The sequence below is a fragment of the Canis lupus genome, chromosome 8 (assembly GCF_048164855.1).
Source record: "Canis lupus baileyi chromosome 8, mCanLup2.hap1, whole genome shotgun sequence".
NCBI lineage: Eukaryota > Metazoa > Chordata > Mammalia > Carnivora > Canidae > Canis > Canis lupus.
This window is the reverse complement of record NC_132845.1, coordinates 66,112,144-66,132,063: the sequence shown is the minus strand read 5'-3', so window position 1 is coordinate 66,132,063 and position 19,920 is coordinate 66,112,144. Positions and strand designations below refer to the sequence as shown.

The following is a 19,920-nucleotide window of genomic DNA, read 5'->3' as shown; positions in this document are numbered from 1 at the left end:
CACTCAGTACTTCTAGCAACAGGAACTGCCAGACTTCGTATTACACAAATGTCATAGTTCATCTCATGCACTTGCCACCAAACGATGGAGAATTCAGACTCTAGACCTCATGGCACAGACGATTAAATGAAGTGCTGCAACCCCTGGGCCACTGTTCAGGTTTTCTGTGGGTTTGTTTTTAGCAGCTTTGTCCGAACATAATTCACATCCCATGCAATTGTCCTATTTCAAGCATACTTTTCAATGGCTTTTAATATATTCACAGATGTGTACAACTGTTACCATTATCAATTTCTGAAGACTTTCATTACCCCAATCCCAAGCACTTTCATTTCACCTGTCTCAAGCACTTCACGTAAAGGGAGGAACACAACACATGGTCTTCTGCAACTGGCTTCTTCTATTATCTCCCTGTTTTCATCCACGTGGTAGCACGTACCAGCACTCTGTTTCTCCTTTTACCAATTAATATTCCATAGTATGGATGTACCACATCTTATTTATCCACCAGTTGAGGGACATCTAAGTTGATGGACATTTGAACTGCTTTCACTTTTTGGCTAACAAGAATAATGTGGCTACAAACATTGGTCCGGGTTCGTGCAGATGTATGTTTTTACTTATCTTGGGTGTATACCTAGGAGTAGAATTACTGGGTCACGTGGGGACATTAGTATTTTGAAGAGCTGCCAACTACTTCTCACAGCTACTGCATCGCTTATCCTACAAGCAGTGTGTAAGAGGTCTGATTTTTTCACATCCTTGGCAATGCTTATTATCTTTTTATTATGATTACAGACATCCCAGTGGGTGTGAAATGGCAGCTCACTATGGTTTTGATCTGTAGCTCCCTGATGGGGGCTAAGGATGCTGAACATCCTGTCGTGTGCTTATGGCCTTATCATATATTTACACATCTTCTTTGGAGAAATGTCCATTCAGATGTTTTTCATTTGTAATTGTCTTGTTACTGAGTTGTAAGAGTTCTTTATATATTCTAGATAGCAGTCCTTCTCAGACTTATACATGACTTGGAAAGATTTCTATTTTGTAGATTGCCTCTTCACCTTCTTGATGACATCCTTTGAAACACAAGTTTTCAATTTTTTTTTAATATATTTTTTTTTAATTTTTATTTATTATTTGTGATAGTCAGAGAGAGAGAGAGAGAATGAGGCAGAGACACAGGCAGAGGGAGAAGCAGGCTCCATGCACCGGGAGCCTGACGTGGGATTCGATCCCGGGTCTCCAGGATCGCACCCTGGGCCAAAGGCAGACGCCAAACCGCTGCGCCACCCAGGGATCCCCAAGTTTTCAATTTTGATGATGTCCAATTTACCTAGGTTTTTGTTTTTTTGTTTTTTTTTTGCTATTTATGTTTTTGGTGTCACATCTAAGAAACTCTTGCCTAATCCAAGGTCACAAAGATTTACCCCTAACATTTTCTTCTAAGTGTTTTATAGTTTCCTTCTTAAATGTAGGCCTCTGATCCAGTTTAATTTTTGCATATGGTGAGTGGTCCAGTGGTATTCTTTTACATGTGGATATCCAGGTATCCCAGATCATTTGTTAAAAAAGATTCTTCTTTCCCCCACTGAACTGTCCTGATAACGTTACTGAAAATCATTTGACAGGAGTGATTCTGGATGGTTCTGTTAAGCTACCTTAGACTTAGGTCATGAGATCTCAGGGTCCCAGGATCATGCCCAGTGTCAAGCCTCTCTGCCTCTCCCTTACTTGTGCTCGCTCTCTCTCTCTCAAATAAGTAAAATCTTAAAAAGAAAATCATCTCACAGTAAATTTAAGGGTTTATTTTTAGATTCTCCATTCTATTCCATGACCTAGAAGTATACTCTTACACCAGTATCATGCCATCTTGACTATTTTAGCTTTAATCTGTCTTATAATCATAAAATGTAGGTTCTGCAAAACTCTCTTCTTTCCAAGATTGTGGCTATTTTGGGTCCCATGAATGTCTACATTAATTTTAGGATGAGTTTGTCAACTTCTACAAAGAAGTAAGCTAGGATCTTGATAGGGAATGAGTTAAATCTGCAGATCAAGGTAGGTGGTACTGCCATCTTTGTACTACTAAGTCTTCCCATCCATGAACATGGGCCATCTTTCCATTTATGTAGGTCTTTTTTTTTTTTTCAGTTTTATAGTTCAGAATAAAAATTTTATGCTTTTGTTAAATCCATTCCCAAGTATTTTATTCCTTCTAATGCTATTATAAAAGAGAGTTGTTTTTCTTTATAGCTTTTCCAAGCTTGCTCATTGCCACCATTTAGAACTATAATTGAATTTGACATAACAATCTTATATCCTGCAGCCTTACTGAACTTATTAATAATGCTTTTAGTGATTCCTCAGGATTTTCTACATATACAATTAAGTCCTCTACAAACAGTTTTATTTCTTCCTTTCCAAAGTAGATGCTTTTTTTTTTAAGATTTTATTTATTTATTCATGAAAGACAAAGAGAGAGGGAGGCAAAGACACAGGCAGAGGGAGAAGCAGGCTCCATGCAAGGAGCCCGACGTGGGACTCGATCCCGGGACTCTAGGATCATGCCCTGGGCCGAAGGCAGGCACTAAACTGCTGAGCCACCCAGGGATCCCCCAAACTAGATGCTTTTAATTTCATTCTCTTGCCTAACTAGAACTGCCAGTACCATGTCAAAGAGAAGTGGTGAGAACAGTCAACCTTATCTTGTTCTTCTTAGGAGAATGCATGAAGTGAACTTGTAAGTTTTACAGGTGCCCTACATCATATTGAGGAAGTTCCTGTCTTTTCCTGGCTTGTTGAGTGCTTCTGTCCTGAAGCAGTGAATGCTGTTAAATGCCTTTCCAGCATCTATTAGGATGATCATGTGGGTTTTACTCTTTATTGTATTGAAATGGTCTATCGCTTTGACTTTTGCATGCTGAACTAACCTTGCATTCACAGAATAATGAATGTATGCATGGGGATGAATGTATTAGCGTAGAGTCATTTTTACATATTGCTGGATTTAATTTACTAATATTGAATTGCGAATTTTTGCTTCAATAGTCATAGGAGATACTGGTCTATCTACTGTTTTGTGTTTTTTTTATTGTGAGGTCTTTGGTTTGGGTATCAGGTAGTGGTGGCCTCACAGAATGAGTTAAGTGTTCAGCTTTCCACTTTTGACCAAGTATTTTTAATAAAAAGCTAGAAACAGAAACCACTCTGGTTGAACAACTGTTAGGCTCTTGTTTAAAAACTCTCTTGTTTGGTCCTTGACTCAGGGGACATGATTCCTGCCCTAACCTGTGCTAAGCACAGCAAATGGACTAACTGGAGAAAGCTGGGAATGTAAAATCTGACCAGCTTCTCTCCATTTAAAAAATTAATAACTTCCCACCTTCACTCATCACCCCCAAGCAACAGGGGAAGAAAATCATGAAGAAATCTGGTCTATTTTGGGGCAAAACGTGAAAAGAAGATTAAGATGCTTTCTGAGGGGGCACCTGGGTGGCTCAGTTGGTTGAGTGTCCGACTCTTGATTTTGGCTTTGGATTTTGGTCGTGATCTCAGGTCTCAAGTCAGTTTCCATGCTCTCAGTGGAGAGTCTGCTTGAAGTGCTCTCTTCCCTCTGCCTCTCCCGCTCCCTAGTCTCCCTCAAATAAATAAATAAATCTTAAAAAAAATAAAAAGCTGCTTTCTGAGGTACAGAGAAAGGCAGCGTCAGTTTCAGTTCTGCTGTGGCTCCCGAGTAAAGGCTTCCAGAGATCACAGACCCCACCTGGCCCCAGAGACCCATACCTCCCCCAAAGGCAGAGAGAGGACATGAGAGCATAGGGCCAAGTTGGTGGTGGGGAGTGGCCCACACAGCCCTGGACCCACAGGAAACTGTGACAGACCTTGATGTGGAGGGCGAGACCAGGTTGCACTGTTGATTCTCCTTCAACTTACCTCTCACCCAGATAGTCCCCAATCACAGTCTTATTTAGGCCTTCTCCTTTATACAGGAACTGGGCTACGTCTTCTGGGGAGTTCTGCAGCAGGTCATTTTCTATTAGAAACTGAATTCCCTGAAGAGGGACATAAGGAAGAAAGCTCTGGTTAGGAGGGTCGCCCAGACTCATTTTTCACAGACAGAAATACATCCAGAGTAATGATCTTACTGGCTGGGGTATGGCAAAAACAACAGGACAATCTGATCCTCACCCCCCAGAGTATACTTTGTCCATCAGAGGAAAGCACATTCATTCCTCCTGGCACGTTAATGGGCTAAAAGACAAATAAACGGGTTACTGAGAAAATCATTATAAGGAAGTTATTGGAGATGATAAAGGCAGAGGTGGTAACAATAGCAAATTTCCCAAGCTCAGAAGAACAATCAATCTGCTTTGTGTGTGAGAGCAACATGTCATATGTGGTTGGCTAACCCACGCCCTCCCCAAGCTCCCCTTTATCCTTGCTGTTCCTCACTAAATAATCACATTCCCAGCTTCCCTTGCAACTAGGAGTGACCTTGTGACACAAATCTGATCAGGAAGAAGTCTGTAGGGAGTGCCTGGGGAAGCTGTCACTTTCTTGATAGAAAGGGACTCGTGAGCAGCCACTGCTCCTTCTTCTTCCTTCCTGACTTGAATGCAGACATGAAGACCAGAACCCTTACAGCCAGTGGACCAGGGAAAGGCCCCGATGAACACAGGGCCTGTGTCCTGTCACTTGACACCCTTCAGCCACCTCTGCTATGTAAGAGGAGAGCCCACTGTGTAAGCTGTATTGGCTGTGGCTGAACATGCTAACTGATCACTGGGCCAATGAGCTTAAGCTGGTGAAAATCCATGCCCACCTGAAGGCCCAAAAGGGCACAGGTAACAATTTCTAAATGAAAGGCTGCAGGGGTACTGTCCTGGCCTGAATTAGCTATGCTCCTCTCCTGAGAAGCCCTAATAATAGCAAAAATTTACCTCTGACACAGCTCTGAGCTGGTTTCAAAATACACATTGGCAAAGCTGGTGAGGGGATTCTGTCCTCTATTTGCTGGAGGTTATTTCTACAAATTCAGAGAGATTTTCCAGCTACAACTCTCCATGCCCGGGACCTGGGCTTCCTCACGCCATGTGCTCCATCTGAAAGTCTTTGTCATTTTTTTCAAACACATGAATGTCTACAGCAGCCTTATCTAAAATTCCCCAAAACTGAAAACAACCCAACATCTCATCAATAAGAGAAGAGATAAATCTATTCTGGTAGATTTCATATGATGGGACACAATACAGCAATAAGAGAAAATAAGCGTACAACATCGATGAACCTGCCAGACATGGCATAGAGTAAAAGGATGACACAGTGTGTACCTTAATTCCATTTATATGAAGTTTTAAAACAGGTAACCCCACTCTATGGTGATGGGGTGGAATTCATTCACTAGGAGGAGACACCAGAGAGACATTTCTGATGCCCTATAACCGCATCTTGCTCTGGGTTACACAAGGATTTCAATTTGTAAAAATTTGTCAAGCTGTGCATTCAAAGTTTGTGCACCATATGCTGTTCTTCAAAAAATGAAAAAGTTTACCAAAAAATCAGTATGTCTGACTATCCTAAATTAACTCTCATCTATTTCTGGTGGGAGCTAAAGTGAAGACCAGCCCCCCGTCCCCCGCCATACCATCCTCTAAGTGGGCAGGCATGCACACAGTATAAGGAAGCGTTCTATCCCAAGTATGCTCCTATCCTACCCAGTCCCCTGAAAGCGAGGCCGGGGACAAAAGTGACAATGCTGGTGTTTATTCACCCACAGAGAAGCATGCTGGATGGGGAAGCAGGGCTCGGGATGTTGCACTGGTCTGTGAGGGAGGGGAGCCCAGGGCAGGAGGGGGGCTGAAGTTTACAGTCTGACCCCTAACATCCCTGGAAAAGTGGTCCAAGGCCACAGCTGCCCTGGTCTGCCTGTCTTGACTCCGTGTCCCAAGGGTAAGTAGAATCAGCAGACCCTGCTGCCCCCCCATCCAAAACTGCAAGGGATAGGGAGAGAGCATCCAAAGGACCCGAGGTCTTGGGACCAAGGGCCCAAGAGATACAGGTGTTCCCTGGGGGGTGCCTGGTTGGCATCTGGGTGACATCCTTGGCCTGGTCTTTTGTGACCACTGTGGCTGCAGTACTAACCAAAAGACGAGACAGGGGCCCCACAATTATGAAACCACCGCTGCAGGCTGTCCTGTAGTCAGGTCCCTTCTGCTGCCGTTACTCTCTGTGCACCTTCCCTGGGGCCATGGCTTTGCATCCATCCCGCCCCATGCCCTTTCCAGCCTCCCAGAGGTCCCCAGAGTCCCTAGGCCCAGCAATTGCCACAGTCACAAAGTCCCAGGTACTCCATCAGCCTACGCTCTGCCCAGAACTGAACGGGCCTGGAGATGAGGTTTTCTGAGCTCTGGATGCTCATGACCTGCTCTAAAATTCAAACACTCAGGAGCTCCTCAGGGAGGCTATGCATAGCCTGAAAAACCAGATTTGAGAAGAGCAAGTAGGTCCAGAACAAGATCATCTCTTCTGTGCTTCAAGGTTATGGGAGACAGCCAGAGGAGCCCCAAATCAAGCTCCAGCTCCCCTCTGCAAGAGGTACTGGAAAACACAGCACCACAGGGGTAAGCCCAGGCCAGGGACTGGAAGAGAAAATGGAGCCAAAACCCAGAGTCTGAGAGAACAGTTACGAAGGAGAATGGAACTATTATCAGGGAGGAAAAATCAAGAAGCAGAAGCAGAGAACGACAACACAGGAGCCAGGGGACATGCATCCTCATACAGGACAGAAGTGGCGGCATCACCATCCATGTGACACGCAGGCTGAGTGTAGAGTGGTGGGCAAGCCAGGGAACACCAAGGATCACGATCCCCCGTGGAGGGAAGCAGGGAGCAGACTCCCCATCAGAGCTTCCAGAAGGAACCACTCTGCCCACACCTGGATCTTGGACTTCTAGCCTCTGGGCCTGTGACACAACTGATCCTTGTTGTTTCAGGCCATTGAGTTTGTGGTCATTTATTACAGCAACTCTGGAGACCCAAGTACGCTAGATAAATGTTAAGGAAAGAAAGTAAATGTTCTGGTATCATTAGACAAGGTTAATGTTTTAAAATATCATTTAGGAAATCAAATAGGAGAATCTGCTGGAGGGGGCCACCATTGAACCCACTACACCTCATCTACTTTTCCTATTTCCTGGTTTTCAACCCTGGCGCTATGGGTCCTGGGTGCATGTCTCCATCAGGACACATCTGGGCTTTATTGTTGTTTCTTCAACCTGATGTCAAGGTGCCTTGTAAGCGGTAACTGAGCACAAATTTATGGTGATTATGGATTTGCTACCACTTGATTCCTGAGCCTTCACGTACACTGGGTATTTCTCATGTCTTTTCAGCTTTCTGTTGAATTAAGTTTTCTTTATTCGATGTTTCCTAGTTTGGAAATCCTATCTTATCCCTAACTTCCAATGGTTACTCTTAAAATTTTAATATTTAAACTTACATTCATCCTTGGATGTCCAGAAAACCTTAGCCAACCTTTACTTCCCTGCTCCCTTCTCCCTTGCTATGGATACAGCTGACCCTTCAACACAGGGGTTACTGCCCACCCCCACGCCCCACGTAGTCGAAAATCTGCATGTAACCTTTGACTCCTGAAAAATCTGACTCCTAATAGCCTCTTGCTGACCAGAAGCCTTACCCATAACACGAGCAGTCAATTCACACATTTTCTACATCACATGTATTCTATATTTGTATTCTTAAAATAGTATCATAGTATTATAACCACATTCTTATAAGCTGGAGAAAAGAAATTGTTACAAAGAAAATCGTAAGGAAGAAAAAATACATTTCCAGTACTGTACTATATGTTTTAAAAAAACCCATGTGTATGTAAATGGACCCTCGCAGCCCAAACCCAGTGCTGCTCAAGGGTCAACTGTATTTTTTTTTTTTTTTTTTTTTTTTATGATAGTCACAGAGAGAGAGAGAGGCAGAGACATAGGCAGAGGGAGAAGCAGGCTCCATGCACCGGGAGCCCGATGTGGGACTCGATCCCGGGTCTCCAGGATCACGCCCTGGGCCAAAGGCAGGCGCCAAACCGCTGCGCCACCCAGGGATCCCGGGTCAACTGTATTGAGGTAATCTGGGGGTTTTAGTTTGTTAAACACTCTTTCAATAATCAAGCTCTCATTTAGACTTAACCATATGTTTGGCTGGTTTCTTTCCATCTCTGTTTCATAGTGCAGCTGCTCTTGGATTTGGGTCGGTTACAGGTGTGCTGCTCCAATCGTGATTTCTAGAGTTCACAGAAGGCATTAGCAGTTACTTTTGTGAGCCTTTGCATATCTGACATGTCTTCACCTGCCTCCTCACACAAGTGACAGTCTAGATATACAGAATTCTAGGTTTTATTATTTTTATCTTATTTGGTTTCTCGCAGCTCCACACGAGCCTCCCCAGAACTCCAGATTTTAAATCACACTTCCTCAGACCTTGGAAAACACTTTCCCTGCTGTCTTTGCTCCAGTGTTTCTGGTGAGATTCTGGTTTCTTCCTAGATCATCTGGTCTTTCCGTTCTGGAAAGTCAGTGAGTTTCTCTTTATTCACAAGCTTTCTGGTATTTTACTTGATATTTCTATGGATCAGTCTCTGATAATTTTATCCTGCTTGGCATTTAGTGAGCCCTTTGAATTTGAGAATTTTCTCTTAATCTAGTTCTGAAATACTCCAATATAATTTGAAATACATCCCCCACTGTCTTCTAGCTTCTCCTTCTGGAACTTCTATGGGATAAAATCCGAGCTGCCAGACCTGCCCCCCACACCCCCCATGAGTCTACACAGAGCTATGGAAAATATGGAGGGAGCATCACCATCCACCCTGCCAGCGTCCCTGATCCTGCCCCACACTGTGGGTTTTCACAGGGCTTTGGTTCTTCACTTCACCGGATCTTTCCCACAACTCCTCGTTTTTGCACCAAGGATAAGCCAACACCCTATCATCTCTGATGATATTTATAATATACATAACATCTTACTTTTAATGTTTCCTCCTATGTTAGTTCCGCTGTGGAGTTTGACTTCTCTCTCATGGGGTCGAACAGCTTATACATTCAATGATTCCTGGCTGGGTGTTCACCTTAGTATTTAAGAATCTCTGATAGTCTCCCTAAACGCCATTTGTTTCTGGAGCAAGTGATGCGGCCATTGGGGTGCTCAGAAGCTGGTCTCCAGAACAAGTGTTTCTCCTCCTCCTCCTCCTCCATGAGGCCAGCAGAGAAGAGACACCTCCATCTCCCACGTGGAGGCACACACCACTACTTGGCGCAAGCTCAGCCAAGGGTAAGTGGTCTGGATATCCCCTCAATGGTCTCAAGCCCCAAACGTGCTGCCCTGAGTGAGCTGAACCCCTGATGTGGTTCTCACATCCCACGGCAATTCTTTCCTGATGTGCATTGGGCTACCATTCATCTTTTTATCTTTCAGGGTTCCCTCAACTTCTAGTCCTCTAAGTGAACTCGTGCTTGTTATAGAGCCATACATTATATTTTTAAAGACATTCCAAGGAGACTGGGAATAAAAGAGAAGCTGTAGTATGTTTCCAGCTTCTTTGATTGAACTGATCTTTCCTCTTGCTCACTTATAACCCCGACTGCTACTACTGGGTATCTAATGTATCTGCACAAACAAAAGCTCCTTGCTCAAAATGTTACCACTCTGTGACTTAAAATATTTCCTACTGGCCTGGAAGTCTTTACTCTGATGATAGCCTGTTTCCCAAGCCCACATATGACATCACTCAGTGCTGTTATGGACTGAATGTTTGTGTTTCCCCAAAATTCTGATCTTGAAGCTCTGACCCTGTGTGATGGTATAAGAAAGCGGGGCCTTTGGGGGATGCCTGGGTGGCTCAGTGGTTGAGCACCTGCCTTTGGCCCAGGGCGTGATCCTGGGGTCCCGGGATCGAGACCTACGTTGGAGCCCCTGCATGGAGCCTACTTCTCCCTCTGCCTATGTCTCTGCCCACCCCCTCTCTCACGAATAAATAAATAAAATCTTTATTTAAAAAAAAAAAAAAAAAAGGAACCGGGGGCCTTTGGGAGGCAGTTAGGGTCAGGTGAGGTCATTTGGGCGGGGCTCTCATCTGATGGAGCTAATGCCCTTATGAGAAGAGACACCAGGGAACTATCTCCTGCTTCTTCTCTGCCATGTGGGGACACAGTGAGAAGAAGGCCATTTATAAGTTGGGAAGAGAGGTCCCACCAGAACCCAGCCATGCTGGCATCTCAATCTCGGACTTCCAGCCTCCCAGACTGTGAAAAAGTCAGAGTCTACTGTTCAAGCCACCAGTCTATGGTATTTTGTGAAGGTGGCCCCACAGACTCAGACCAGTGCTATGGTCATCTATAAAGTGGAATTTTCATTACTTTTCCCCTGCAGGTTACATGCAGACTAAATTTACCATCTGATTTTACCGAGCAACATGATTACAAATAAGTTGTTGGGCAGAGCCAATAATTAGTATCTTAGAAATTTTTCGGGGGATCCCTGGGTAGCTCAGTGGTTTAGCGCCTGCCTTCGGCACAGGGCATGATCCTGGAGTCCCAGGATCATATCCCAAATCGGGCTCCCTGTGGAGCCCCATCAGGAGCCTGCTTCTCCCTCTGCCTGTGTCTCTGCCTCTCTCTATGTCTCTCATGAATAAATAAATAAAATCTTTAAAAAAAAGAAAAAAGAAAAAAATTTTTCAGGTGATAGGATGCTTGAGTGGCTCAGCAGTTGAGCATCAGCCTTCAGCTCAGGGTGTGGTCCTGGGGTACTGGTATTGAGTCCTACATTGAGCTCCTTGCATGGAACCTACTTCTCCCTCTGCCTGTGTCTCTGCCTCTCTCTGTGTATCTGTCATGAATAAATAAAATCTTAAAAAAAAAATCTTTCAGGTGAAGAGGTCTATATGTAAAATGAAGCCTGTAGAGCAACTGGCCATGGCCTAGGCAAAGCAGATAAAGCCCCTGCTTGCTTAGATGTGGTGAAGAGGATCCCCAGGGCTGAGCAGGGTTCCGGGACATCCAACCCCAGAGTCCCACAGGAGCTCAGGGAAGTGCAGTAGTTACAGGCCTGAGTCTGAGATGGATTCCTGGCTCAGGACACTGGGCTGGTCTCAGTGGTTCTGTGCCCCATTGTCCCCAACGGCACAATAGGAATTAAAATGGAACCCACCTCGTAAGATTAAGTATACTAATTACAGTGCTTCATTAGCAGTTCCCAACACGTGCCAAGTTCTCAATAAACGTGAGTCAGCCCTCATGATTATAAAGCTGACACCTGGTGTTGGGAGACTGAGGACAGGCAAGAACCTGAAGAAGTCATGGAACCACTAAAATATAGGTTATTTGTGTTTCACTGGGGGAGGACGTGGGCTCACCCATGACCTTGCTGGCGCACTATCCTGCACTGCACCATAAAACATTAAGGTCCAGTTTTTAAAAGAGCCACTTGTGAAGTATCACTCGAGATGCTGCCAATGCTTAGCACATCTGCTGATTAAGCCAACTCTATGAACTCGACTCCTCAAGAAAGGGGTTTGTGTGGCAGGTTTCATTGCTTTCAGGTGTTTTCCTAGACAATCCAACTTGAACACTGTATTGGCTCAAGTCAGGAGAGCTCCCTGACCCTTCATGCAGACATCTTCTCTCGAAGGTGAACGAAAGGAACAAAGTCCTCTGACTTGAAGCATTTAACCCCCCAGCAGCCCCACAGGCTGCAGCCCTGCCCACCAGCCCCAACCTGTGCCCTGACCAAGCACTCCTCGAGCTGTGGGCCATGCTTCAGCAGAAGATATAGTGCTTGACCCGGCCCCACCAATGGTCCCACTATTGGTCAGCACACACCCATCGCTCCCAGGAGGCCCAGCCTCGCCTGGAGCCTCACATGCAAAGACCAGGGACCAGATCAACAGAGCTTCTTCTTTACCCTACTCACCAGGAGCCCCTACATAGTAAAAATTTAACATCAAGTCTCAGTATTTTTCATGAGGGCAGATGACCACCTCTGTCCAAAATGAGAGAGCCAGTCAAATCGGTGAACCTCAATTTCTTATATGTCAGAAACCTGGGATGTCTGCTTACCTTTTTGGGATCCATGTTGAATTTCTTCCTCCCCATGGCTATCTGCTTGTTCCTCTGGGTAGTTTTGCTATGCATTTCAAACAGTGAAGAAATGGTTAGCCAAAGTTTGCGCCAAGCGCAAGGGGGCATGCAGTCTCCATGGCACTTTGGTCAGCATCTTGGTGCAGAAAACTGCCTAGGCTCCCCCACGCACCCCTCTCCCTCCACCCTCTACCCCCTAAAGCAGAAGTAGCACACATGGCTTCCCCAGGCTCTTCTCTACACTGGATTCCTTCTCCAGAAAAAGCCAATAACAAGAAAACGGCTATTTAAGGGAAGCACAGTTCCCTGCTGTACATAAAGGCTGCTTCTGTGGTTAATTCGGAGGGGCCTGTGCTTCCAGAGAAGAGAGAGGACAGGCTGTGGCTGTGGCCCCTGAAGAAGCACCCTGACTCCTCCACGGAGAGCAGGAAGGGGTTGGGGGTGGAGAGCAGAGGAACCAACGGCCCCACAGAGGCTGCCCCACTTTGAGTGTCTCCAATGGTCCTGCCCGCCCCTGCTGTGGTCACATGGCAGCTGAGGCAGGGAAAGAAGAGGTTAGTAACTCAGCAGTGTGGCACCAACTGTTTACCTCTCCTCCACTGAAGTCAGATTGTCAATCTCAGTCATCACTTCGGCAATTTCATATTTCAGCCTCTGCCAAAAAAAGCAGACAGACATTTGGGCACAGGCTCCTTACCATCCCCCTCCTAGACACAGATAAACTTTAGCCTCCCAGACAGAAGCTTCCCTGAGGTCTCACGTGGGCATCTTAGGGATGGAAAAATCAGTACTTTCTATCCAGACAAAGAGAGCTTCACAGTCAGAACAGCCCCAACTCTGGAGAAAACACAATTATTACCTATCCATCTCTTACCAGAACAAGCTCAGAGGGGTCAACCAGGCAGATTCTAGAGTGTCTGTGTGTAAAACCGTCCTGAGCTCACTCACTGTGGCTCCTCCTCCCCACCCTTTGACCGTGCTCCCTGCCTTCTTCACAGCCATGGTCTTCTCTTCATGGGAAGACTGGGGAGAAGGTGCTGAGGCCAGTATCAGGCCCTTAACCACCAGTCTCAGGGTGAGGTTCTATTGCTTGCCTTCACTTCATGTGTTAGGATACAGACACACGAGATTCCCACTTTTTACATTTTCATGAAGCTACTTGACTATTTGACCTAAAAGCAAAAACCAACTAGAGTTTTTGGTTTGCTTTTTTACCTCAATGTCATCAATAAGTTCCTTCTTTCTTCGACGAATGTCTAAAAGTTCTTCTCTCTCTTCTAATGAGAGGTCTTCAGGCACTGGAAGAAAAAAAAAATCAATTAAACTACTACCAGTCTGGAGGCCATGTTGGCAGTATCTAGGGAGGTTGAAGATAGGCATGTGAACAAGCTGGTGGGTCTGTAGGTAGGCATCCAGCCTGAGGAGAAACCTAGGTAGACCCCACATAAGATATTCATAGCAGCATTGTTTGGAATAGAATAAGCACCCAAACGTCCATAAACATGGTACATTTTTTTTTATTTTTCCCAAACCTTTATTTATTTTTTTAAATTTATTTTTTATTGGTGTTCAATTTACTAACATACAGAATAACCCCCAGTGCCCGTCACCCATTCACTCCCACCCCCTGCCCTCCTCCCCTTCTACCACCCCTAGTTCGTTTCCCAGAGTTAGCAGTCTTTACGTTCTGTCTCCCTTTCTGATATTTCCCACACATTTCTTCTCCCTTCCCTTATATTCCCTTTCACTATTCTTTATATTCCCCAAATGAATGAGAACATATAATGTTTGTCCTTCTCCGACTGACTTACTTCACTCAGCATAATACCCTCCAGTTCCATCCACGTGGTACATTTTTAAAACAGAATCCCATGCAACAATAAAACATGGCTGAACTGAGTTAACACAGGGTGAGCCTCTGAGAATGGGGACAGTAGAGCAGGCTGGACACTGGATATGGCCCTGTTTGTACAGGCTAAACGTCGAGCACACACTTTTGGAGGTGTGCACGTCTTGGAGATGTGCATGTATGTATGAACAAAAGTGCACACACAGGAATGAGAAATCCCAAGTTCTTGATAATGGTTCCTTCTGAGAAGGGTGGATGGCAGGAAACATATTCCAGAAGGACACAGGTAAGTGTTAGTGCCATGGGTGCAGGGTGGCCAATATGGGGGTAATTGAACTTCTATATCATTATTATTGACAGAGTTGTTCATAATATCTTAATGATTAACCTTTCCCATTCCTATCACGCATTCTCTCTCTTCTTTAACTGTGCCACAATTGGTATTTCACTTAGCTTTTCGAAGAAGGAGCTTTTGATTTTTAATACTCCTCTATTGTGCGTTTAATTCCCATTTCATTAATTTTTTTTAAGATTTTATTTATTTATTCATGAGAGATAGAGAGAGAGAGGCAGAGACATAGACAGAGGGAGAAGCAGGCTCCCCACAGGTAGCCCAATGTGGGACTCGATCCCGGATCCCAGGATCAGGCCCTGAGCCAAAGGCAGATGCTCAACCTCTGAGCCACCCAAGCATCCCTCTATTTCAATAATTTCTTGAAAGAAACAAAAGATTAACAATCTGATCAAACAGCAAGAGAGCACACAGAGCTTCCATAAGTGAAGCTAATACGGTCATGGCACAGAGGTAGACCCACTGACCAACACATCAGAAGATAGTAGCCAGGAAAGTGCCCCCCAGACAGACAGAAGCTTGATTTATAACAGCTGACACCACAGCTCAAAGGCAGGGTGCGCACTGGTAAGTAACATGTGCTGTATGTGATACAAGTAACATGTATCTTGTGTCCAAGATGAAGCCAAATCCCTATTTATCATCATAGGAATTTTCAACCAGCTCCACGTAGAGCAAAGGTCTAAATGCAAAGACAAAACCACAGGTTTTAGACTAGGAAAGGATTTCTTAAACAAGATAGGAAAAATGTAAATCACAAACTAAAATATCAATAAATTCAACTTGAAATTAAGAACCTTTGTTCACCAAAATTCCACACCATAAAGTGAAGAGCTAAGCCAAACACCATTAAAAGGTTGGTATCCAAAATACAGAACTCATACAAAGAAGGAGGAAAGAATTTAAAACCAAGGTTAGGAAATTGGCAAAAGACCTAAACAGCCACAAAATCAAAAAGGAATGAAACAATGGACATGTGAAAAGACATTAACTCTCTTAATCATGGGAAAAGGTAAATTCAGATATTAGGGAGAGACCTCTACTAACAAAGTAGTAAAATTCAGTTAAGGCAATTTCTTAGGACTCAAAAGCCCTGGGGCTCAATGGTTAGGTGGCTGCCTTGGGCTCAGGTCATGATCAAGTCTGCTTCTCCCTCTCCCTGCAGCTCTCCCTGCTTGTGCTCGCTCATTCTCTGTCAAATAAATAAAATCTTAAAACAACAACAAAAAAGCCAGACTGGACCAGAAGTGATTCACTTAACCAAGGTGATGAAGCAGAATCAATGGGGGGGAGGGGGGAGACAAGAGGCAGAACCTGACTCCAGGCCCTCTAAGGGCTTGGGAACTGGTGGCAGCAAGTAAGTCTGGGGGCGGGCAGAGAAAAGGATTGAGCTCATAAGAGGGCTGGATGAGGCTTGTGAGAGCTATGGGACCCCTTGATCTCCTCTAGCTCCCACAGAAGACTACTCATCTCCAGAAAGAATCAGTCGGGGTCCCAAGGGTAACCCAACACACATGAGAACACCACACCAAAGACAAGGGACGCAAGCGGTGCTGACACCCCTGTCACCACCATCACCACCAATCTTCTCCCCATGAGTCTCCTGGCTACTGGCAATCATCCTTTACCCACCTGCACCATCATGGACTAGAGGTAGGAGGGTCTTCTCTGCAGAACCAGATCAGCTATAGAATGCAAAGATACTGATAAGGGGGAGGGGTGTCTGCCAGCAACCAGCATACTTGGATCACCTCACAAAGAAATTGATCAACGAGGCCTCTTGACACACTCAGAGCTTCCAATGACCTTTAGCCTTGCACTCACCAACATGCAAAGCAACCAGAACAAAGATGTGAAAGTGGTTACACTTTGGGGAACAAGACATTTTGTGGGTAGCCAGGGTAATGCTCGTCTCCCCCACTGTGGCCCTGCAGAACCACTGACTGATACACACGTAAACGATAAATATAAAAACTTGAAGAAATACATGCACGTCAAACTCACCCATTTGGGGGGTGGGATGGAGAAAGGGAGAGAGAGTAAAAAAAAGAAGTCTGTTCAGAATGGAAACTGGTACGGCCACTTCAGAAAACCATTGCTGCTGTCTGTTCCTATGGAAGATGTGCCTAAGTGATGGGCCAGTAATTTTACTCCTAGGTGTAAACATACTAAATTCTTGAGCACTGCAATAGATGATATGTATGATGTCAAAGAAGCACACTTGGTAAAAGAGAAAGGAAATGGGCTAAATGCTTATCTAGAGTAGGATGGGAAAATATGTTGTACATTCAAGGCAGGAAACTCCTGACCCGTGATAAAAAAAAAATAAAATAAAATAAAATCACATACTAGCACAACTACATGGACCATCTCAGAAAAATAGGGAGAAGAACACTTTCTATTTCAAAAGCGAAAAAAAAATAATATGTTGTTTGGGTATACAAATATCTACATAGTAAAGCAACAAAGACAATCATTGGGATAATAAATACAGAATTCAGAATATTTCTTAGGAGGAAAGAAAGGGATACACAGGATACCTCAAGAGTAGTATTATGCTCCAAAGGAATGCTCTTTTGCTAACAAATACTATTCCTGCTACCAAATAAAATTTTTTTAAATTTTTAAATCTTTAATGAAAACAGGAAAAAAAAAGAAAAGAAAAGAAAAAGAAAACAGGGCAGCCCAGGTGGCTCAGCAGTTTAGCGCCGCCTTCAGCCCAGAGCGTGATCCTGGAGACCCAGGATCGGCCCTGTGTCTCCCTGCATGGAGCTTGCTTCTGCCTCTGCCTCTCTCTTTCATGAATAAAATCTTAAAAAAAAACTTTAATGAAAACATTTTTTAAGATTTTATTTATTTATTCATGATAGAGAGAGAGATTGAGAGAGAGAGAAAGAGAGAGACAGAGGCAGAGACAGAAGCAGAGGGAGAAGCAGGCTCCATGCCAGGAGCCTGACGCAGGACTCGATCCCGGGTCTCCAGGATTATGCCCTGGGCCGAAGGCGGTGCTAAATCGCTGGGCCAACCAGGGATCCCCTGAAAACATTTGTTTTAAGGCTAGGCAGAACTCTTGGCCCCGGAGTAGATGTCCAGACTACATCTTCCTCCACAAAGTGGTTAGGACAACCCAGGGAATTTAGGTAAAAGCAGAGAAAGGTCTTACATACATAGGACGACCTAGTGTATTTCAGTTCAGAAAATTCAGTGCTGTTTAGTAATTAAAACCAACAGTCAAGGGCAAAGAAGGAAAAAAGCTGGCCCAGATGCCTCTCCCTAAATCAGCCAAAGAGATTTCTTATTTTCAGTGTTCTTCTGCTGAGTTCTCATACAGAGAGGAAGAAAATAAGACTCAGGCAAGGGCTGTCATGCAATCATCAACATTCTCATTTCCTTTCAGAAAGTCCACCTCTGGCCTCTCCCTCCGACCCAGAGGATGAGTAGGGCTGGCTGAGAGCACAAAGTGATGGCCCCGTAACAATCTCAACACCCAGATGACCTGTCGCTAGATCCTCAAGCTTCTACGCATACCCTTTAGCTACTCTTCATTGATGCCCATCTTTTCCTTTGACTTTAAGACCCCAATGACTTAAGTAAATCAAGTACTGACCATTTATTTTACCAACACTTCTGACCAGATTTTGCTGGTCTAAAAGAAACATTTTGTAAGGTAGGGTAAGGTGTAGAATAATGTTCTTAGAGCTTCATACTGTCCCATTTAGGGACTGTAATGGTACTATGTCTGTACTTTGAAATACTTCTGAAAAAAAAAAACTTTTTTCTTTTTTAGAAAGTAACGATCATTAAGCCTATTTGATGGACATAGGAGTATCCATCATCCATTTCATATTCTAAGGGTTGAAATCTGTCATAATGTGGAGTAAAAAAGAAATATTCCTGGTATTCACTGGCCAGCAGCATTTTTTATGGTCATATCTACTAGAGTATTCAGCTGAAGTATTAATAGGAAATCATGGGATGCTCCCTGGTGCATTACAATGAATAAATAAATAGAAGGAATAGAAATATGTGATAAAATACTAGACTGATTTCTGCCTAGGTTCTGTAACTTAAGTATCTCACTATCCTAATACTTCTCCTGACACCCAGAATGTGCAGTGAAAACCAACATTTAGCTGTGGCTCCAGCTGTCGGAGGGGAAGTTCTATCAGTATCTCTCTGCATCCAAAATAACTTTGTAGTCACATAATCTGCTGACACGCAGGTGCTTTCACACGTGCAGGCACCACACTAAAAATGGAGTAAGCAGTATTCAGAGCAGACATCCTTAGTTATCAAGACCTTTTTCTACAGCAACACACCCAGGGGAGGCAATACACAGTTTGGATCCACTGCCTGACATTACCATCATTTTGTCCTGTTGACATGGTTAGGTAAGATAAAACAGAAAATTCTCACGGTTGATTTTCCCCCCCTAAGAAAGCTGGTACTTGATTTAATTGAAAACATAATACATGGGATATACAGCAAATCCAAATACTCACACACACATACACACACACACTCTGCACACATAAAAGGACATTTGATAAAAAAGATTTCTCCTTCCAGCTTCAATAAAACCTGTCTCTTAAAAAAAGGAAATTTACTGGAAATTACTGGTAATATTCAGTGAAATCACTTCAGTTGAATGCTCCTATCATGAGCTTCTACATGGAATCCCAACTTTGCAGAGGCAGTCTTGAGCAAGGCCCTCCGTGACCCAGGACTCAGTTCTTCACCTGCCAGAATGACCGGGAGACTGGATACACTCCATTACTAGATTATCACTTCAAGTTCTAAAGCAGAATGAATCTATGTTAGCTACAAAGCAGCAGGTACCATTTCAACAAAGCAAGTATTTTCACGAGGGAAAAGCAATGTGGAAAGAAGGAAAGAGATTCCTCATTTTAGTACAAAAACGTTCCACTGACATTTCCTAGGAAGCACCAGGAACAAATTCAGGGGATTCAGCCTAGGTTCTATCCTCTTTCAAGCTCTCACCTGCATGGATGGACATCAGCAAAACCATAGTGACGAAGTCTGTATTTTGGGTTCAGGACTGTAGGACTTTAATGCACGTACTTAAGTGAGGTCCTTTTGCTTCTGGTCAAGATGGAGTAATAGAGACTAGACTTATATCCTGCCTAAAATGGCTAAATGAAAAACTCAGACCCAATTCAATCTACACCCTGAAAAATGTCTCTCAAAAGTGAAGGTGAAGGGTGTCTGGGTGGCTTAGTAGGTTAAGTGTCCAGCTCTTGATTTCAGCTCAGGTCATCTCAGGGTCGTGAAATAGAGCCCCATGTTAGGCTCTGCACTGGGCATGGAACCTGCTTAAGATTCTCTCTCTCCAGGGTGCCTAGGTGGGCCAGCTAGGCAGCCAGCTCTTGATTTCAGATTGGGTCATGATCTTATCAGGATCCTGGGATTGAGTCCCGGGTCAGGCTCCACACTCAGTGGGCAGTCTGCTTGGGATTCTCTCTCTCTCCCTCTCCCTCTGCCCTCACTTCCCTCACTCATACTCTCTCTCTAATTAAAAAAGAGAGAGAGAGAGAGAGAGAGAG

The 19,920-nt window shown here is 44.2% G+C and overlaps 1 protein-coding gene across 5 annotated transcripts in view; it reads right to left on the bottom strand.

Annotated features, from left to right (window-relative positions):
- The window catches only part of CYTH3 (cytohesin 3), a 98,606-nt gene that overhangs the window by 10,663 nt on the left and 68,023 nt on the right, over positions 1–19,920 (bottom strand). For 4 of the 5 annotated variants that reach the window (XM_072836966.1, XM_072836963.1, XM_072836965.1 and 1 more), the window contains 4 exons: positions 13,371–13,453; positions 12,745–12,809; positions 12,135–12,201; positions 3,940–4,058 (listed from right to left, as the gene is read on the bottom strand). In XM_072836966.1, coding sequence (XP_072693067.1) covers positions 3,940–4,058; positions 12,135–12,201; positions 12,745–12,782 — 224 coding nt within the window. In that variant the 5' untranslated portion in view covers positions 12,783–12,809; positions 13,371–13,453. Of the gene's footprint in view, positions 1–3,939; positions 4,059–8,208; positions 8,292–12,134; positions 12,202–12,744; positions 12,810–13,370; positions 13,454–19,920 lie in introns of those variants that run through there. The other variant, XM_072836967.1, reaches the window with a different exon arrangement.